The sequence below is a fragment of the Rhineura floridana genome, chromosome 11 (genome assembly GCF_030035675.1).
Source record: "Rhineura floridana isolate rRhiFlo1 chromosome 11, rRhiFlo1.hap2, whole genome shotgun sequence".
In the NCBI taxonomy this organism is placed as follows: Eukaryota; Metazoa; Chordata; class Lepidosauria; order Squamata; family Rhineuridae; genus Rhineura; species Rhineura floridana.
In genome coordinates, this window is record NC_084490.1 from 23318560 (window position 1) to 23337408 (window position 18849).

Consider the following 18849-nt stretch of genomic DNA (forward strand, 5'->3'; position numbering starts at 1 on the left):
TCGTGGGATCATCATCTACTGGTTTTACTATCAGAATAATTCTGTGAACATGGAAGAGAAAACCAATAGTTTTTAAATGATATCTGAATATCTGACTGTGGTTTAAGTTGGTGTTCTAAATGGAGTGGGAGGCTATTGGGAATCCTTGTGTGTGAATCTGCCACCCATGTATCCCTTTCTAGAGAGGAGGGAGCAATTAGGTAAATTTAGACTCTTACAGGAGCCACCTCTTTAGACTGTAATATGTCTTATTTTACCTGCTTCAGAATGTGGTAAGCCACTGCTGCATTTGGGGCCATCCTGTTTTTTCTACTGAGTCTTGCCCTGATAGCACCATAGAAGGGCCAATCTAAATCTTTTTCAGAGGCTTTTCTGAAATGATGAAATCCCCTATAAAGAGTACTTTCAAAAACCTGGAAAGCAGTGGGAACTCTTCCACTGGAAGGAAACTCTTGCATGTAAAAGGAAGCCCTTATGAGACCCTGGAGGGAAAGATAGGGGAGTATTTTCTTACGCACTCTACAATAACAAAACCCAACTCCTAATGGCTCTCCTAAATCTGCACCACTGCCCCCATTCAGTCTCACTAATTCCTTCTGAACATTTAACTTACCAATAACCCAGTAACTGTGTACAGGTGTGTTACCAAGCCAGTGAGAGACAGATAATGGGTGGTGTTCAATGTTAGTCCTACTTAAAGTAGACCCACTGAATTAATGAATCTAAGTTAGTTATGTCTGTTAACTTCAATGGGTCTGCTCTGAATATTTGTTAGTTGCTTTTCTCACCAAGATGACCCAAAGCGACTTACATTAACAAATTAAACACAACATCAACATAACTTAAAAACTCTTCTGACAATTACAAATCCATTAAAGCAAACACTATCAATACAAATAAAGGGCAGGTAGAAGAGATCATCAATAGCCAACACCCCATTCATCAAGGGCCAACACCCTAGGAAAAGAGAAAGGTCTTTGCCTGGTGCCTAAAGATGGGTAAAGATGGTGCGAAGCGTGCCTCTGTGGGTAACGATTCCACAGCTGGGAGCCACTACTGAAAAGGCCCTTTTTTGGGTTGCCACCCTCTGATCCTCCTGGGGATGGTGCACACGAAGAAGGGGCTCTGATGATGATTGCAGTGTCCAGGTTGGTTCATATGGAGAGAGGCGGTCCTTGGGTATTGTGGTCCTGAGCTGCATAAGGATTTGTAGGCCAAACTAGCATTTTGAATTGAGCCTGGAAATTAATTGGTAGCCAATGCAGTCATGCCAGAATTTGTGTTCAGACCGACTTACCCCAGTCAACCATCTGGCTGCCGAATTCTGCACCAGCTGCAGTTTCTGAACTGTCTTCAAAGACAGTCCTACGTACAACACATTGCAGTAATCTAACCTAGAGGTTACCAGAGCATAAACAATAGCAGTTAGGCTATCCCTGTCCAGATAGGGGCACAGCTGGGCCACCAGTTGAAGCTGATGGAAGGCACTCTGAGGCACAGAAGCAACTTGAGTCTCCAGTGACAGTAATGGATCCAGGAGTACCTCCAAGCTATGTACCTGCTCCTTCAGAGGGAGTGTAACCCCATCCAGAGCAGGCCACATCCCATCCATTTGGTCTAGGGAATCACCCACTAACAGCGCCTCAGTCTTATCTGGATTAAGTTTCAGTTTACTGGCTCTCATCCAGTTCATTCCCGAAGCAAGACACCAATCTGGCACATCCACTGCCACACCTGCAGATGTAAAGGAGAAGTAGAGCTGTGCATCATCAGCATATTGTTGACAAAGTACTTCCAAGACTCTGGATGATCTCACTCAGAGGTTTCACAAGAAGTAAATTGCATGGGGGATAAAATCAAACTGGGCTGAACAACATTCCCCAAATATCACCCTCTGAAGATGACCATCCAAGTAGGATTGGAACCACTGAAAAGCAGTACCGCCCACCTCCAACTTGGACAGCCACTGCAGGAGAATACCAGAAGAGCAGGGGCATCAGTACCGGGGTGCAGAGGGTGCGACCCGTACCCGGGTGTCACCATGAGGGGGGTGACACCCAGAGCCGCCCAGCCCCGCGCTGTTGCCTGGCAAGGCTGCTCCAACTCCTCCTCGGAGGCGGGTGGGCGAGACTGGGAGCAGTGTCGGCAGGGCGAGGGAGGCGCGCCGGCGTTCCCAGGCCTTCTCCGGCTGGGTGCCCCTCCGGCGTGCGCCCTCCCAGGGGCATGGACGGGGTGGCTGGCCTCGAGTGCGCGCGCACGCAAGCCCAGCCACCTCGTCCATGCCCCTGGGAGGGCGCGCACCAGAGGTCCGCACCCCCCTGCACTCCCGCTAGTGACGCTGCTGCAGAAGAGATCAAGGAGAATTAACAGGGACATATTCCCTCTGACTCTCTCCTGACATAGGACAATACAAGGCAACCAAGGCAGTTTCCATGCCCAAACCAGGCCTAAACCCCAATTGAAATGGATCAAAAAATCAGTTTCATCCAAGAGAGCTTGTATCTGGCCCACAACCACACGCTCAAGAACCTTGCCCCAAATGGGAAATTAGTAATCGGTTGACAATTACTTAGATTTTCTGAATCCAGGGAGGGTTTCTTAAGGAGTGGTCTTACTATTGCCTCCTTTAAACAGGTGAGGACCACCCCCTCTTGCAAGGAGACATTAAACACTTCCCTGGCCTAGCTGGCTGCCCTCCGCTGCTAGTTTTTACCAGCCATGAGGAGCAAGGGTCAAGGAGCAAGAGTTCACCAGGACAGAACCAAGCACCTTGTCCACGTCCTCAAGCCTTACTAACTGAACCTTGTCAAAAGCAACAGGACAAGACAGTGCTCTGGACACCCCTTGGGACTCATCCGCTATAACTGTGGACCCAAGGTCCTGGCAGATGCAAGCGATTTTACCCTCAATATGCTTTGCAAACAGGCCATGGCGAGTCATTGTTGATTCTACCACCTCCTTTGGGCCAGAATGTAAAAGGCTCCGAACAACCTGGAAAAGCTCTGCTGGATAGCATAATGAGGGTATAACGGAGACAGCAAAGTGTGCTTTCTTTACTGCCTTCGCTGCCACTGAGCAGGCTCTATCCTGAGCACTCTCCAGTGTTTGATTACATTCACCTGGAGTTTTTCTCCACTTGTGTTCAAGCTGTCTCCCAACTTGTTTCATTGCCCTAAGCTCTGATGTACAGTACACCAAGGAGCTGAACAGACTCCACACAGTGTCATGAGCTGTGAGAAGTGGTCCTGGAGTGATGCTGATGCTGATGAAGATGACAAAGCTACAGAATGGGACCAAGGGGAGGGTCCTAGCAACTTGCAACCAGCAAGCAGTAAGGTTTAGTACTTTTGACAGCTCCTCCTCTTTAGCTCCAGTCACAGAAGAGATGCTGGCTGATCAGGGCCATCCCTTCTTCTCCCCTCCACCCCCCTTCTCTCAAGCTGCTGCTGCACACCTCCTCTAGGGGAGGAGAATCTCAATGAGGTGCCAGACCTGAAGACAACAACACTGGCAGGCTCAGATGGCCCCCAGTTGCCCACCTACGAGGAGTGCTCACATGCACTCGTGTTCCCATTCTGTGACACCTTCCTCACATACATGGAAAAGGCCCGCTTGTGTCTGTTGATCTAATTGCTGCAACAGCATCTTAGCTTTGAGTAATCATGCCTATTTATGCTGTGTAGAGATGCAGAACCTTGTGTGACCTGTAAGCTGTTCCATGAAGCACTCTAAACTAAAGTTTTTCACTAAACATACCGGAGAAAAATACACCAGCGAGTGAGTCTGATTCCAACAGACTTGGCCAGGACACACAGCAGGAGAGGGCACTCAGGGACGATTGTGCCAGGTCATCTACATATTCCACAAATCAACCACAGCTGGAGGGCCAGTTCTATCAGCTGGAAAATCCCCCAGAACTGTCTGGATCCATAAGCCCCTAAGGGCGGACAATCCTAATAGGTCCCTCTCCTCTGCAGGGGGAAAAGGTGCTGAAAGCCTAAATATGAGCAGGAGGTAATTCGACCATGACAAGGAACTTATGTTAATATCCCCCACTTTCAGTTCACCTTCTTCTTGTCCAGCTGAGAAAATGAGATTCAGAGTGAGGCCTACCACATGTGTCGGACCAATGACATGTTGCGACAGCCCCATTGTTGGGGAGTCTTCAACACCACTTCTGAAACCATCTCCGTCAGTTCAAGCAAGGGAACTGCTGGGCAGCAAAACGTGAATAAACCAGCAGAATCCCTAATCTATCCTAATAACCCAAGACCAAGTACAAAACACTCTAGATCCCCACTCAAGTGGACAGGAAGTCTGGAGAGGGAGATAGAATCCCTATAGACCACAGCAACTCCCCTTCCCTGATCCTCATGTCTACCCTGATGCTGCACTTCCTGACCTTTCTCATTCTGCCTGGTCCAGAGCCCCAAATCCAGCTAATGGCCTGCTAGGTGCCAAACTGCCCCATGACCTTCTGGTTGTCATGGTGGTGGCAGTGGAGTCCTGAGATACCCCTCTGGAGCAGCCTCTGCATTAATGTTGAACTCCTCCTGGTTTAAAAGCCTAGGAGGCTCTCGGCATCAAATCTGAGACCACCCTCGTGAAAACTGCAAAAAGAAACATCTGCTGAGTTGGGCAAAAGTGTGGACACATAAGTGTGGATGCAGGTGATCAGGGGGGAGGTGGAGCTCCAAATAAAGCAGGAAAGATGCCTGAGACGTGGGAACTTTGCTTTTCATCCTGAGACAGGTCTGTATGTAATATAGGAGCAAAGGTAGGCAGCAGTGGGGGAGGTGTCTCCCTCCCTGCATAGCAAGACATTCTGTGCCCATTCCTCCTCAGAGCTGCGGAAGGTGTCCAAGAGAAGATGTTATGTCAGCGGCACAGGGGACTTTGCCTCCCAATCAGTTTCTTTATTCAGCAGGCAGTACTGGCTTCTAAATGTTTGTGTACCAGAAGCAAATAGGAGTCAGGGCTGTAGTGTTTCTTGTTCTAAATTTGGCATCAGGATTGCTGGTGAAGCAAAGATCAAACCGCATCACCCAAAAGACACTTGGGTTCTCTGAAAGGATCCAGATGATGCAGGGTGCAGATCAGATTTCTCTGATAGTGCCTTTCACACAGGGCCTTTATCCCACACATTGGCGCAGCTACACAATGTTAACATCAACCGGAAGAGTTTTACCGGCAGGGAGGTGGGGGGAGCTTTTTAGATTACATCACTTACTTTAAAATATGGTAAGCCAGCCCTCTTGCACTTGAGGGCCCCTCCTGCTTGTTCTGCTGAGCGGGGGCCCTTGGCATTTGCCACAAAGTCCTGCTCTGGTGGCCCCACTGGCTGTGATCCACAACTCTCCTGGCTGGATGCCCAGTCCTAGCGTGAGAGAAGCATCAGCCAGGAGCACTCTCCCTCACTCCCTGCTCTGTCGTAAACGGACACGCCCCAGAGAGTTTCTGTGCTGTGCAGATTCTTGAGGAAGCAGGAGAGAGGCAGAGGGACGAAAGCGAGCAACTCTTGAGAATCTGCAACAGGAGTGAAGCTGGCAGGTGGGCAGGTTCTTTTCTTCCAGTGTCGGCAAGTGGTGCTGCAGGCAGAGTGGCTGCTTAGGGGACGGCAAGGGGGCATGACGCCATATTATTCCTGTTGCTTCACTAGCAGGTGATGGGTCTCGAATCTGAGCAAGAAGGTTTTGACCCGAAGTCCATCAAGCGCCCGACACTAGTGGAGATTGAGGGAATCCCTTTGCCCGATGAAACTGCAGAGAACTGGGGTAGAATAAAAGGCTTTCGTGCCCGTCCTGATGACCTTCTCATTTGCACTTACCCCAAAGCAGGTAAGTACAATATGGGAATGGAAAAAGGGAGACTGAGGGCCATTGGTTGGAGTCTGGATTTCCGATACCCTTTCCCACTCACTTCTGGCAGGGACCACATGGATGCAGGAAATTGTGGACATGATCCAGCATGGAGGGGACCCACAGAAATGCGCTCGGGCCCCCATCCACCAGCGGTGTCCCTACATAGAGCTGTTTCCCCCAAAACCCTTACCCTCAGGTGAGTAACAGGGATTGATTCGGGGAGATGATAGGGGAGGGAGGGGTGAAGAGTTGCTGAATGTTGCCCTCCGGTGTTGCAGGCTTTGAGGAAGCAGAGGCAATGGCCTCTCCACGGACGGTCAAATCTCATTGCCCAGTGCAACTCTTGCCGCCTTCCTTCTGGGAACAGAACTGCAAGGTCAGGACCGGTGGGGCGAGGTCAATGGGAAAACGCAGCTAAATAGGAGCCAAGATTCTGTACTTTAAATTCTCTTTAAATTTCTTGGCTAAATTTTAGGAACATAGGAAGTGACAGGCAGTGGCTCTCCAGGGTTTCAGGAAGGGGTGTCTCCCAGCTCTACCTGGAGATGTCGGGGACTGAACTGGTACCTTATGCATACAGAGCAGATGCTCTACCACCAAGCTACAGCCCCTCCCCTTGGGACCCATGATGCAGTTAGGGACCACCTAGAGAGCAGCAGGTGATGGAGGCAGCAGATAGGCTGGTATGGGCGTCACTGCAGCAGCCTTCCTTCCTTCCTTCCTTCCTTCCTTTCTTTCTTATCTTTAAAAATACTTTATTTTGTAGCTCAAGAGTAGCTGGTCAGGTATGATGGCTGGTTACAGATGCTCATGTTATTATTTTTACTTTAAATATACAACCAAATTATTACTACTTAATCTCAAGTAAATTTGTTTAACATCAGGGCAACAGAAACAAACTCATTTATTTCCTGTAGTCTTGGTGGTTCTATGATTTAAGACTTCAGTCTTATAGCCGGTTGGCTGGAAGAAAATCTCATTGAGCTCAATGGGCTTGCGTCTGTGCATACATGTATAGGATGCACTATAAGCGAGTTTTTATAATACAAAGCTGCAGATCCCCAGATATTTTCTCCTTTTAAAATCAGGGTTGGCAACCTGTTTTTATTCGCTTGCTTGTTCTAACATATCAGGAATGTAGAAGCAGTTGTGAAGCATGGAACATTAATGATGGGGAGAAACATTGTGTACTTCACAACTGAACTAATACAAGTGACTTTCTAAAGAGGCTTTGTCTTTGGTCACAACTACACCATACATTACAAGCACATTAACAGTTATGGCTTCCCCCAGAGAATCCTGGGAACGGAAGATTATCCCTCACAGAGCTACAATTCCTAACATCCTTAACAAACAACAATCCCCAGGATTCTCTGGGGGAAGCCATGTGCTTTAAATGTATGGTGTGGATATGACCATAGTCACTGCAGCTTCTACACCTCTCTCATTGTGGTGTGATCGGGTCAGAGTTTGTGTCTTCAAGATAACTTGGTGGCAGTTTTATGCAAACTTACTGGGCGGGGTAATTCTCACTGAATTCATGGGACTTGTTTCTGAGTCAAAATGCATAGGATTCTTCGGTAAAACAATTAAGCACTACAAAAAATCTTAGAGGGATGAGATGATTCTTGCACACTGGAGCAGCGGAGAGTGAAAGGCTTATGGCTAAGACTCCTGGGCTCTTTCTTGATCTGCAGATCATTTATGTGGCCAGGAATGCCAAGGACAATGCAGTTTCCTACTTCCACTTCCACCGCATGAACCGACTTCTTCCGAACGCTGGAACGTGGGAAGAGTTTCTGGAGAATTTCATTGCCGGGAAGGGTGAGTGGAGGCTAGAGGGTACCTACTTGTTCTTCTAGGGGAGTTTCTATAGTGAAATCAGCTGGAAGATGGCAAGGAACTAGCTGAACCCTCACAGCAACTTACATGGTAGCTTAAAATGTATAGAAAGGAGGCTGTGGCTGATGGCTCCATGTAAGGGAGACAATGTAGGAAGAGATTTCAGCACCTTGGACAGCCCCTGAAAGTTCAGGCTAAAACCCAGAGCGGATTCCACTGTCGCAATGACATGGAACCACCAGCCACCATTGAGTGTAGGCCTTTGCATGTCTCATACCTGCTTTTTGCACTCAGCTAGTGCGCAGATAGACAGGTAGAATATAAACAATCCTTGCTGTTGTCTAGCACTACTTTCCCTTTGATGAGCTAACTTCAGGATCAGGCTAAGTTCATGAACACTTCCCTTGAGAAGCTGAGGCTCCCCTTATTTTGGAGGGAATGCCCATTTTCTGAGTTTCCTAGAAAGGAGGGAGAGACATTTTACAATCCTAGGGAGTCTGGCTCATTTCTCTGTTCACACCCTGGAGGCAGAATTGAGCTGCTTACCTGTCAGGAACAGGTCCCAGGAGCAACTTCCTGTTACACTTTTGGGATGCAGGGTAACAAATGAGGGGCGTGTGAGCTTTTCTTTGGATACACTGTATATATTATCCTGAATCAAAATTCCAACTGTCATCAGTAAATTGCCATTATTTTTGCACAAGTGGCTGTTGTAACCCCAGTATCAGTTGGGAGTGAACGCTGAGTGGATCAGGCCCCTAAATTTATGACAGTCTCCTTCACCAAGTCTAATATGGGAAAGGAAATTAGATTCCCAAGGGATGGAGAGTTAGCAAAATCCTACGAAGATTGGGGACAGGCATGCTCATGAACCTTTTGAAGTTCTTTACTGTTTTCATTCCAGCCAGGGAAAAGTCAGTCACACTTTGGAGAAGTGGCAGACACAGACCTGGGTGCCATGTTTCACTTTCTCTCTCTTGGGTGGGTGGGTTGGTTGAGTTTATTTATATGCCACCTGTCTATAGCAAGCTGTGCCCAAAGCAGCTTACCACAAACATTCAAAATGCATATCATTGGGGTAGGGGAAAGAAATCAGTTCACAAAACATAATACATTCAAATGGGACAAAAACCAGCAATTTAACAAACAGAAAATCAATCCAGTATTACAAAAGAAGCAATCTAGATTTAAACACGTAAGTACACAACAACAACAAAAATGAAAGAAAGCTAACAGGCAATAGAGTTCCAGGTGCTTGTCTTGCTGAACTCCAAGGAGCCTTAGGAGTCTGCCTTAAACACAGTTCAAGAGGAGAGTTCCTCTTGCCAGGCTAGGTGACCTACTGCTGGCTCATAGAATCATAGAATAGTAGAGTTGGAAGGGGCCTATAAGGCCATCAAGTCCAACCTCCTGCTCAATGCAGGAATCCAAATCAAAGCATTCCCGACAGATGGCTGTCCAGCTGCCTCTTGAATGCCTCCAGTGTCGGAGAGCCCACTACCTCTCAAGGTAATTGGTTCCATTGTCGTATGGCTCTGTTAGGAAGTTTTTCCTGATGTCCAGTCGAAATCTGGCTTCCTGCAACTTGAGCCCATTATTGCGTGTCCTGCACTCCCTCTTCTCTCCCCCAGAGGAGACCAAAGGAAAGTGCTGGGGAGGGCGATGGTGGGAGTTCCAACTGCCAGTGCAGATCTTATTGCACTTGTTGCAATATTTGTACATTGACCTGATGATGTTCCCTGCATCTCTTTGTAGTTGCCTATGGCTCATGGGCCGACCATGTTCTTGGTTGGTGGAAGGCTAAGAACCGTCACCCAATTCTGTACCTCTTTTATGAAGACATGAAAGAGGTAAGAGGCATTCACCAATGTTGCACTTTCCACTAAGGGAGGATCTGTGTATTAGAAATGCTCTGAACAATTATTCTGGTGCTGTGGGCTTCCGGCAGCAGTGCCCTAATAGCTCAAGAAACATGTGCAGTGAGGTTTCTTCTAACAGTCTCAATGTTGCGAAGCAAGAATCCTCCCTGATGTAAAATATAATTTCATCCCACAATTGCTTATTGGTTTTGGCAAATGTCTGGTTGGTGCTTGGTTTAGGCTTTGAAGCTAGTCTACACAAAACCAGCAGCCTCTTGGTTGATTACACCCACACCATACATTTAAAGTACATTTAAAGCACATGGCTTCTCCCCCAAAATCCTGGGAACTGTAGTTTACCCCTGACAGAGGTACAGAAAGGAAAAAAAATCTAACCAGTGTGGGTTTTGGTTTCTTAACCCGAAAGTGCCTGTTGATGCTACACTAGAAGAAGGGATAAGGGGTGTGTATGAAAAAAACCTCTTGTTTGGTGTTTGCTTTTAAACTGTTTTTAGCCACAGCAGCTGGGTCTTTTAATTGTAGTAAAACTGAGGAAGAAACTGAAGTAACAATAATCCCATGAGGTGCAGTTTAAACGAGCAGAGGTGATTAGCTGAAAAATCTTCATCCTGGCAGGAATGGACAAGTCTTTAGACAGTAGGTGAGGGAGAAAATAGGATGGGGAAAGGGAGATCCCCTTCTCATTGAGATTTAGACCAAAGCCGCATGGGCCAATCTCTGTCTCAGTGGAGGCTGGTCCATAAGGGCAAAGGGGGCTCTGTCCCACCAACTTCGATCTGCCCTTAGCCATCCCCCACCTGTCTGCCTTCTTGTTTACAATTAGCCCAATGACTGTGAGTTTCCTCCTCTTAATCTCAGTGTTGCCCCTTGTAGAACTCAGCAGGGAAGAGGATGGGGACAAATCTAGAATTTGTTGGCTGTGCCTCCCATTGGCTCTGGCTCCACCTACTGTTAGTCTCCCTGCCTTCCACCCTATCAGTCCCAATGGGAATGGTCCACCACCGATTTTGAAATAAGGTTTTCCTCTTTCTGGAATTTCCCTGACCAGATAGAATGGGATGCATACAACCTGATTTACCACACTTCCCATCAAAACTCTTGTCTCTCTCCCCAGGACCCGGCCCGGGAAATCCGGAAGGTAGCCCAGTTCCTGGACATAGAGCTACTGGAATCAGTTCTCGACCAGATTGTGCAACACACAAATTTTGAGTACATGAAAACAAACCCAATGGCTAATTACACCACCGTGCCTTCTGGCATCCTGGACCATGCCATATCGCCCTTCATGAGGAAAGGTGGGGACCGATGCCCCATCTGATGGGGGAGAGGGCATGTGGGACTGTTAGGAGCAGTCGCGAAAGTGAGCAGTACTCCATCCCATTCAGAATAGGGGCATAAAGTTCAGCAGTGTTATGGAAGGACTATTGTAAGCTATGGCCTTTAGACACTTTGGGAGTCTGGAGGATTGAGAAATGGGCTGTGCTTCGTTTCTGGAAAGGGACCTGTGATGCTGCCCTGCAAAACACCCTTAACTCTTTTAAGCATATGTGGGAAAGCTGCACTTGCTCACCGGTGAAGAAGAGTTTCTCTGTACATGCTCAGAGGTGCCATTATGTGTTACACCATCTGTGTTTCCTTTAGAAGAGGAGAATTGCTGCAGATGGGAAGAAAGGGTGCTAAATAGGTGTGATTAATGTACAGAGGTCAGATCAACTGTGATAACTTCCAGAGGACCTGTTTCTTGAACATTCACCTTGATTTGCTTGCACAAAGCTTGTGTGAAGGTAGGCAATGTCTGCTCTTTATTGAGCATTCATCCTGATTGGCTAGGGTGGGGAGGTTATATGACTTCCCGTCAATCAATTATCATCCCATACTTTCTAGTGCATTTTTCCATCACTGTCCTTACCGCAAAATGTTTGGGTTTTTTTAAAGTGGACTTGTTGTGCCAGAGCACCAGAGCTCTTTAATCCATTCTAATTGCCCAAACCTACATTTGCTGGTGTGCAATTGAATCTCTCCCGCAAAATAGTGGAGGTGACCCTTGCCTGCAAGGGGTTTTACTATCAAGTCCGTTGAAAGCCAGGATTGTTGCATGTTCATTACCTCCCTGCCAGTGCAAATCCTGCCTCTGTTTGTTTTCCTTTGGATGTCAGCGTGATGGTGCTATATAGCATTATTTTTCAACATTTGCTTTATTTATAATATACATGTGGAGCAAGCTGTGAGCACTCCATAAGGCGGCTGTTGTGCTATCCTACAGCAGTTCACCATAAAGAGACACTACCACACCCCATATCCCTAGTGCTATCAACCAACTCACAGCTCTCTCTGCCTTTGACTGTTTTACACACACATACCTGCACCCCTCCTCTTAGCTGGGGTATCTACATGTCACCTAATTTTATCTAGATCTGCATTATATTTCTTTCAAATACAGTAATGTAGCGGCAAATTCAGAAGTGCAGGGACCCTTCATGTTAGCCACAGCCATGCCCCCCCTTTTTGCTGCTGGATTAAGAATGACATCCTTTTAAAACTTTCTCCCACAACAACAGACATCCCTAGGAGCCAATCGGCATGAAAGAGGAGTGTGTTAGCTGCTAAGAGTCTTCTCAGTGGCTAACTCACCTCCTTTCACTCTGATTGGCTCCAATCAGCAGGAAAGGACAAAGAAGCATGTTAGAAGTCTCTTCTCAGTGACTAAAGCACTTCCCTTTCATGCTGATTGTCTCACAGGATGCTGGAGACATAATGACCTTGCTGAGACCCTGCTCTGAAAAAAGTAAGGGGTCTAAGACCCCCTGAGACCCTAGACAACTACACTCCTACTCAAATCTCTTGAAAGATTCCCAGCTTTCTCCTATCTGAAAGTAAAAGTCCTGTAATGTTGCATTCTTACATGGACACTGTTCATACATGAATATTTCTGTCTCTGTACATCAGCAAAAGAAAAACATACTTGACCTCTTAAGATCACCCTTCTCACTTTTCAGTTCTGCTAAACAGATTTCACAGCTTTGTCAAAATCTGTTTGGGAAGATGAACAGTGGCGATAAACAAATGTTGAGGCTTAGGGCTCACTGACCATCTTTTCGTTAGCTTAACAGTCCATAATGGTCAGAGCTGGCTTTCTCCTATCACCCACCGTTCTGTCCCATGAATGCACAATCTGCCTGACGCAGGAATTGCCAGGAATTTGCTTCCAGGTATAAGTGAGTGACAAGGACTACATGCAGCTTTTAAGCTGCAAAATCTTGACTGTGTTTGCCTCTACAACAACTTTGTAAGGTAGGCCAGTATTTCACTCCTATTTTCCAGTTAAGGTACTGAAGCGGAGAGATGGTGAAAGGCTCAAGGCCAAACAGTGAATTCATGGCAGAGATGGGAATGACACTCACTCCAAAAATCTGTTTGGTTAAAACAGGGAGGAGAACCTGAGACTTTCTAGATGTTGCTGGGTTACAACTCCTATCCCTGCCCACTGGACATGTAGCTTAGAGTTGATGACTCTTGTGTTGCTAAGAAGTTTGTAATAGGTTCAGTGGAGAGATCAATAACAGGAGATAGGTTTTGCAGAACAGTTTGCATACCTTTATCAATCTTCTCCTGGAATGTACAGCAAGAGAGAGGCTTTCAGTTCAAACTAAGGATAGGCGAGAAATTAGATGCTGTTCACATTTCAAGCTGAATCTATCAAACGTGCACTTTCCGAAGCTATATGAGAATTGAAACACAGCCATCCTTCAAAATGTGCACTTAGTTGAATTTTGCAATGCTGTTCGCCAGCCAATGTTTACAAAAATGCATATGTAAGGGAAAATGCATAGAAAAGAATATAAGAGTGAAAATAACTGACAAAAATGTATTATATGATGAGACATTGCTTGCAAAAATGTTTACCTGAGTCAAAACTGTCTACAAAAATGTGTTTATTAGGAGAAATTTGCTTTAAAATGCTGGAGAATTTTCATGAGGATTTTAAAAAATGCAAATTGTTGCAGAAATGTGGAGAACCGAATTTAAGATTGGAAAAATGAAAAATGGAGAGAACCAAAACTAAGGTGTTGGACTATGACCTGGGAGACCAGGGTTCGAATCCCCACATAGACATGAAGCTCACTGGGTGACCTTGGGCCAGTCACTGCCGCTCAGCCTCATGAAAACACTATTCATAGGGTCGCCATAAGTCGGAATCAACTTGAAGGCAGTACGTTTGCATTTAGTTCAAAGGAAGAAACACTGAGGCCAAGAATGCCTCACGTCAACCAAGGGTTTGTCCTAGAATACTTCCCAGAATCCTCTAAAGCAACCGTGCAGGAGTTCCTGAGCAGACTAACTTAATTTGGGAATGGATTCTCTAAAGACAGAAAGTTTGAAATCTGCCGAGTAAGAAGAATAACAGGAAAAGAGGATAGGAATATTGTTGAAGGATTGTTAAATGTTTTTTCTCCCCTGGATTGTTTTCCTTACCTGCAGGCACTGTAGGAGATTGGAAGGAGCACTTCACCGTGGCTCAAAGTGAACAACAAGATGACACCTGTGCCCGGCTACTACAAGGCAGTGGCCTGACCTTCCGCACACAGCTATAAGCACACCTCTGTGGCTCATATTGAGATTATCCGTTTTTCACCTGCGCTAATAACAATAAACTGTATTTGCAATCAGTGCCCATCCAAGCACATGTTGCGAGGATGGACCTTTTAAAAAATAATGTATTGTTTCAATTATTTTTTCCTTTGAAAATGATGTACAGTGAAATGAAAATAATATGTTTCTGAACAATTACTCCCCCCTCCCACTTTTTTTTATGGTGAGAGCTAGTTCAAACATTACTTGTAACATATGGGCCGTGCCCTTCTTCCAAGAATCTCAAACTGCTATAAAGTAGGATATATCCCCGTTTTATCCTCACATGTACTCAACAAACTTAGATTGTGATGGTAAAATTAATAGCCTTTAGAGATCTGAAAATGGCTTGAAGCTGAAATTAAACCTAAAGGTCAACAGATCCTTGACAATGACTTCTGCTAGGGGTTTACCCTAATCGGATCTAAAGTGGGGAGGTGCAGTACTGAAACATCAGTGGATCATGAAAAGAATGTGTGTTGATCCCTCTCCCCTGAGCGACGTTCCCACATGGTCTCCTTCTGAGAGGAAGGGTGGGGTATAAATTTAATAAATAAATAAAATATTGTCCTATCAAGTCCTTTCTTCATCAGTTGGACTCTGATGCTAGAAGTGAACCTTACTGGGGGAAGGGAGTGCCAAGCAAAGGAGGGGGAAGGTTCATCACTCCCTGCTAGGGAAGAGTGAGAATTTCAATTCAGTTTGCATTTCAAGCCGAATCTATCAAATTCACATTTTCTGAAACATGGGAACTGAAACAGGCATCCTTTGGAAATTCACAGTTATTTGAATTTTGTGATGCAGTTCACCAACCAAACAATGCTTAGAAAAATGCATACACTAAGGGAAAGCGTGCAAAAAAAATGAATATATGAGTGAAAATAACGTGCAAAAATGCATTATATGACAAACAGCTTGCAAAAATGTGTACACCAGTCAAAACAGCTTACAAAAATGTGTTTATTAGGAGAAATTGACACTAAACTAATGGAGAATTTTCATGAGGATTTTTTTTTTAAATCTCAAATTGGTGCAGCAATGTGGAGAACTAAATTTAAGACTGGAAAAATGAGGAACTGAGAGAACCGAAATGGACAGATCTTACCGTGCCCATTCCCTGCCCACATGACCTTTGGGTGTTTTAAATTGTATCCACACTCTGTTCTAGGTTTACCTGGGGCAGATGCAAATTTGAAAGCATGGATCCCGCATTGTCATGCACGTCTTGTGCTTGAGACAGGCTTTACTTCCCATGCCACAAATTTTTATTGTGTGTTCTCCTCTCCTTTGAGCAGTGAGACATTTCCAAGACAGCACTGTGGCGGACAGCCACACCTATTCCCGCACCGACTCCCTAGCAATGGGTGACCTGTCCTCTTTCTCTCTCTGCTTGTCACTACCAGCTTATATGACCTCAAGGACAAGAGGGACAGGTTTCCTATTAGTCTACTCAGGAGTAGGGGAACAGCCAGCTAAATTCCAAGTCTCCTGCTTGACAGCTTCAGTCTGGCTTCCCTCCTACTCCCTCCCCCAGGCAGTTTATCAACCAGTAGCATAGCCCAAACAGTCTAAGCCATGTGGGAGGACACCCAGCCCTTCGAGTGTGTACAGAAACCAGTACAGCCAGAAAATCCAGTTCAGCCGTTTATTTAAGAGGAATATTTAAAAGAAGGGGAATGGGAGGAACAGCAAGCACGCCCAATCAAAATGAAAATAAAACACTGCACCAGAATATTGGTCCAACTGATCCTATGCCGGGCAAAACTAACATAGCAAACCCTACTCTCAGTGGTCACCTCTGGTGTTGGCAGCTTCTGAAGTTGGTTGCAGGATGAGGTATCAAGAATGGAAGGTTGGCAACATTCCAGTTTTAAGGGCTCTTCAGCTTATAGTGAGAAAATGCCAACTGGTTTGATACTTGGCACAATGGGAGAGGTAGATTTAGGGTGGCCCATGCCAAATTTGGTGTACAGAGAATAAAAGATGGCTATTTTGAATGTGTTAAAAGAGTTTAGAGAGTTGATAGATGGCAGGTGGTGTGTGTTTCTCTTCTGTACACTTTCCTGGAGCAGTTTTTGAGAAAATATTTCTTTATGTGTACTGTAGCTTGATGTGTACAGCTCTATTTCTTTGTAACATCTGAATCGGGAGAAGCTGTGCAAGCCCTGGACCAGTGCCTGGACTCAGTGGTGGGCTGGATGAGGGCCAATAAATTGAGTCTGAATCCTAGCAAGACGGAGCCTCTGTGGGTTGGTGGTTCCTGAGTGTGGATAATTGGTCAATTGCCTGTTTTGGATGGGGTTGTATTCCCTCTGAAAGAGCAGGTTTACCTGAAAGATCATCTTACCCCTTATATACCCAGTCGATCACTGACTCTGCTCATTAAGGCGTCCTGCAGATACCATCTTGTCAGGATGTCCATTCCACACAACACAGGAAGCGGAACTTTAGTGTTGTGGCACCTACCCTTTGGAATTCCATCCCCTTAAATATTAGACAGGCACCATATCTTTTTGGTGCCTACTAAAGAACTTCCTCTTTGAACAAGCCTTCTAAGAAGAGACCTTATCCCCGTCTGCATCTGTGTTGGAATTACTTTTTTAGATGTTTTTAAAGCTTTTTAGTATATAACATACTTTGTTTTAATATGTTTTTAAAGTTGCTTTGTTTTAATAAGTTTTAAAGTTTGTTGTTTTTAAGATGTTTTAGAGTAGTTTTTAGTGTGTGTGTTTTTGCCACCCTGGGCTACTCTGGAAGGGCAGCAAATAAATTTAACAAATAAAATAAAACAATAATAAATAAATCTTCTAGGAAATTGCTGTGTTTGGTCAAGGGGAACATGTAATATGCACCATTACCTATGAGTTGTGAAGAATGTTTCTAGTTTTTTTAAGAAGGCATTTTTATGGCCAGTGTTATTCAGTGGGGGTTTATAACGGTGTCCCCCCCCTCCCCGCAGTCCACACAAGCTCAGAATGAACCTGTTGTGAGAGAAGTTTACATCCTGAAGGGAGAGATGAATGGAATGCTGAGTGAGTGACAGATGGAGAGGGGTCAGCTGGAATATGACAGAGGATGGCTCTGCAAGGGATGAAGAAGGACAGAGGGGAGGGGAGGAGATGAGAAAGATATGAAAAATATTCATAGGCCAGGCCTGCCAATCTTGGTTTATAGTTCAAGTAGGCCAAAAGAGTTGTGAAACATGTTTGCAATAGAAAAAAGTTTGAGAGGCATGGGGGCAAGGAAAAATAACTCTGGGGTATCCAGCACCTGCATTTCTGATGGGCACCTTTTGCAGGCACACAAGCGACTTTAGGACAAAAAAAGAAAGGAGGAAGTTTTAGGCTCCAACTGTGGGTCTCTGTGTGTGCCTTAACTACTGAATTTACTTTTGTCTATTGCAACCTTCAAAAGCCAGATTTGCTAAGTTCCCTGAAAACTCCCAGCCACACCTGCTCCTGTGCCTTTAACATCTGTACAAGGTGCAGAAATCAATCAGGGTGATTGTTGCAGGCCATGGGAACCAACATGATCCCCTGCCAATGTCACTCAATGAACCAAGTGTTAACAGGCAGAGAAGCAGTGGCAGCCAGAGAAAGTTGTGTAGTTGGCCAGCCTAGATAATGGCTTAAAATATGCATAAAATATGCTCAAATTATTTGCATCTGCTTATATTGCTTAGAATATGCTTAAGATTGGCTGAAATAGCCTATAAAGTCTACTTCATGCATAACAGCCAAATAATCAGAAAAGGAGTAGTTTAAAACTGCCCCCCTTTTCCTCCATCTCCTGACCAAAACTGTAATTTTCCTATGAAAACAACTGGAACAGACATAAATGTAAAATGTCTGGGCAGACAGCCAATGTGTTGCGTTAATTGCCAACATGGATTAAGAGGAAGTTCCTTATATGGTAAAGTTAAGCTAACTAGTTGAGAAAGGAAGACTCACTAGAAGTGTCTGGTTAATAACCTGGTGGAGAGCCTAATGAGATGTAGCAAAAGGGCAGATAAGGCCATGGGAACAAGTCTTCTCTTTGATAAGAAAAGGTATAAAATGCCAGGTTTTATAGCCCTCATTACCTCTCAGCTCTGCTGGAGTGGAGGATCAAAGAAAGCAGAAGAACCATCCATGACATCTGATAGGTGATGTATAATGACATGTATTTTATGTACTTTGTACCTTTGGTTCTGTAATTTGACTTAGAGTTTAATTCAGACCATCTATTATAACTTGTTTTAACTAAGATGTGCCTTCAGAGTCTTATACTTTGATGTTAAATGGATATCCAGAAATTTCTTTCATGCTGATATATATTTCTGTTTTTCTGTTTCTGCAACGATGGCTACCTAGAATGCATTTTATTAGTTGTAGAGTGCAAGATATTAATAAATAGCATATATTATAAAGACTGTTCTGCTGTATGAAGTCTGACTCCCAAATAGAAAATTTCTGGTACCTTCCCAGACTCAAGAATTCTTGAGTGGGGTCTTCTCTATTCTCTGCCTACACTAGACGAGTGCTATTGATAACCTATGAATGTAGGTGAACTAACCTTCGACATACAAGGACTCTATGTAGACATGGAGTAAAGGAGAAAGCAAGAACCCTTGACCCTGTGCATTCACTGGCAAGGGG

General features: G+C 45.1%; 1 protein-coding gene across 3 annotated transcripts; it reads left to right on the forward strand.

Annotated features, from left to right (window-relative positions):
• Positions 1-5309: 5309 nt before the first annotated feature.
• Positions 5310-14680, forward strand: LOC133366205 (sulfotransferase 1C2-like). Of its 3 annotated transcripts, none has more exons than XM_061589063.1 (8): positions 5310-5550; positions 5660-5837; positions 5929-6057; positions 6140-6237; positions 7559-7685; positions 9459-9553; positions 10698-10943; positions 14063-14125. In XM_061589063.1, exons 2-7 carry the CDS (start codon positions 5666-5668, stop codon positions 10899-10901), a joined length of 825 nt encoding a protein of 274 aa, XP_061445047.1. In that variant the 5' UTR covers positions 5310-5550; positions 5660-5665; the 3' UTR covers positions 10902-10943; positions 14063-14125. The 3 variants fall into 3 exon arrangements, with proteins under 3 accessions (XP_061445047.1, XP_061445045.1, XP_061445046.1); XM_061589061.1 differs by having other exon boundaries at positions 5313-5550; positions 10698-10878; positions 14063-14680; XM_061589062.1 differs by having other exon boundaries at positions 5313-5550; positions 5663-5837; positions 10698-10878; positions 14063-14680.
• The last annotated feature ends 4169 nt before the right edge of the window (positions 14681-18849 follow it).

Excerpts from the sequence above, each read along its gene's own strand:
- LOC133366205 (XM_061589061.1), top strand. The coding sequence starts at position 5,666 with ATGGGTCTCGAATCTGAGCAAGAAGGTTTTGACCCGAAGTCCATCAAG. Across the intron at positions 9,554-10,697 it reads TTTATGAAGACATGAAAGAG|GACCCGGCCCGGGAAATCCG; the intron begins GTAAGAGGCATT and ends CTCTCTCCCCAG. Across the intron at positions 10,879-14,062 it reads ATCGCCCTTCATGAGGAAAG|GCACTGTAGGAGATTGGAAG; the intron begins GTGGGGACCGAT and ends CCTTACCTGCAG.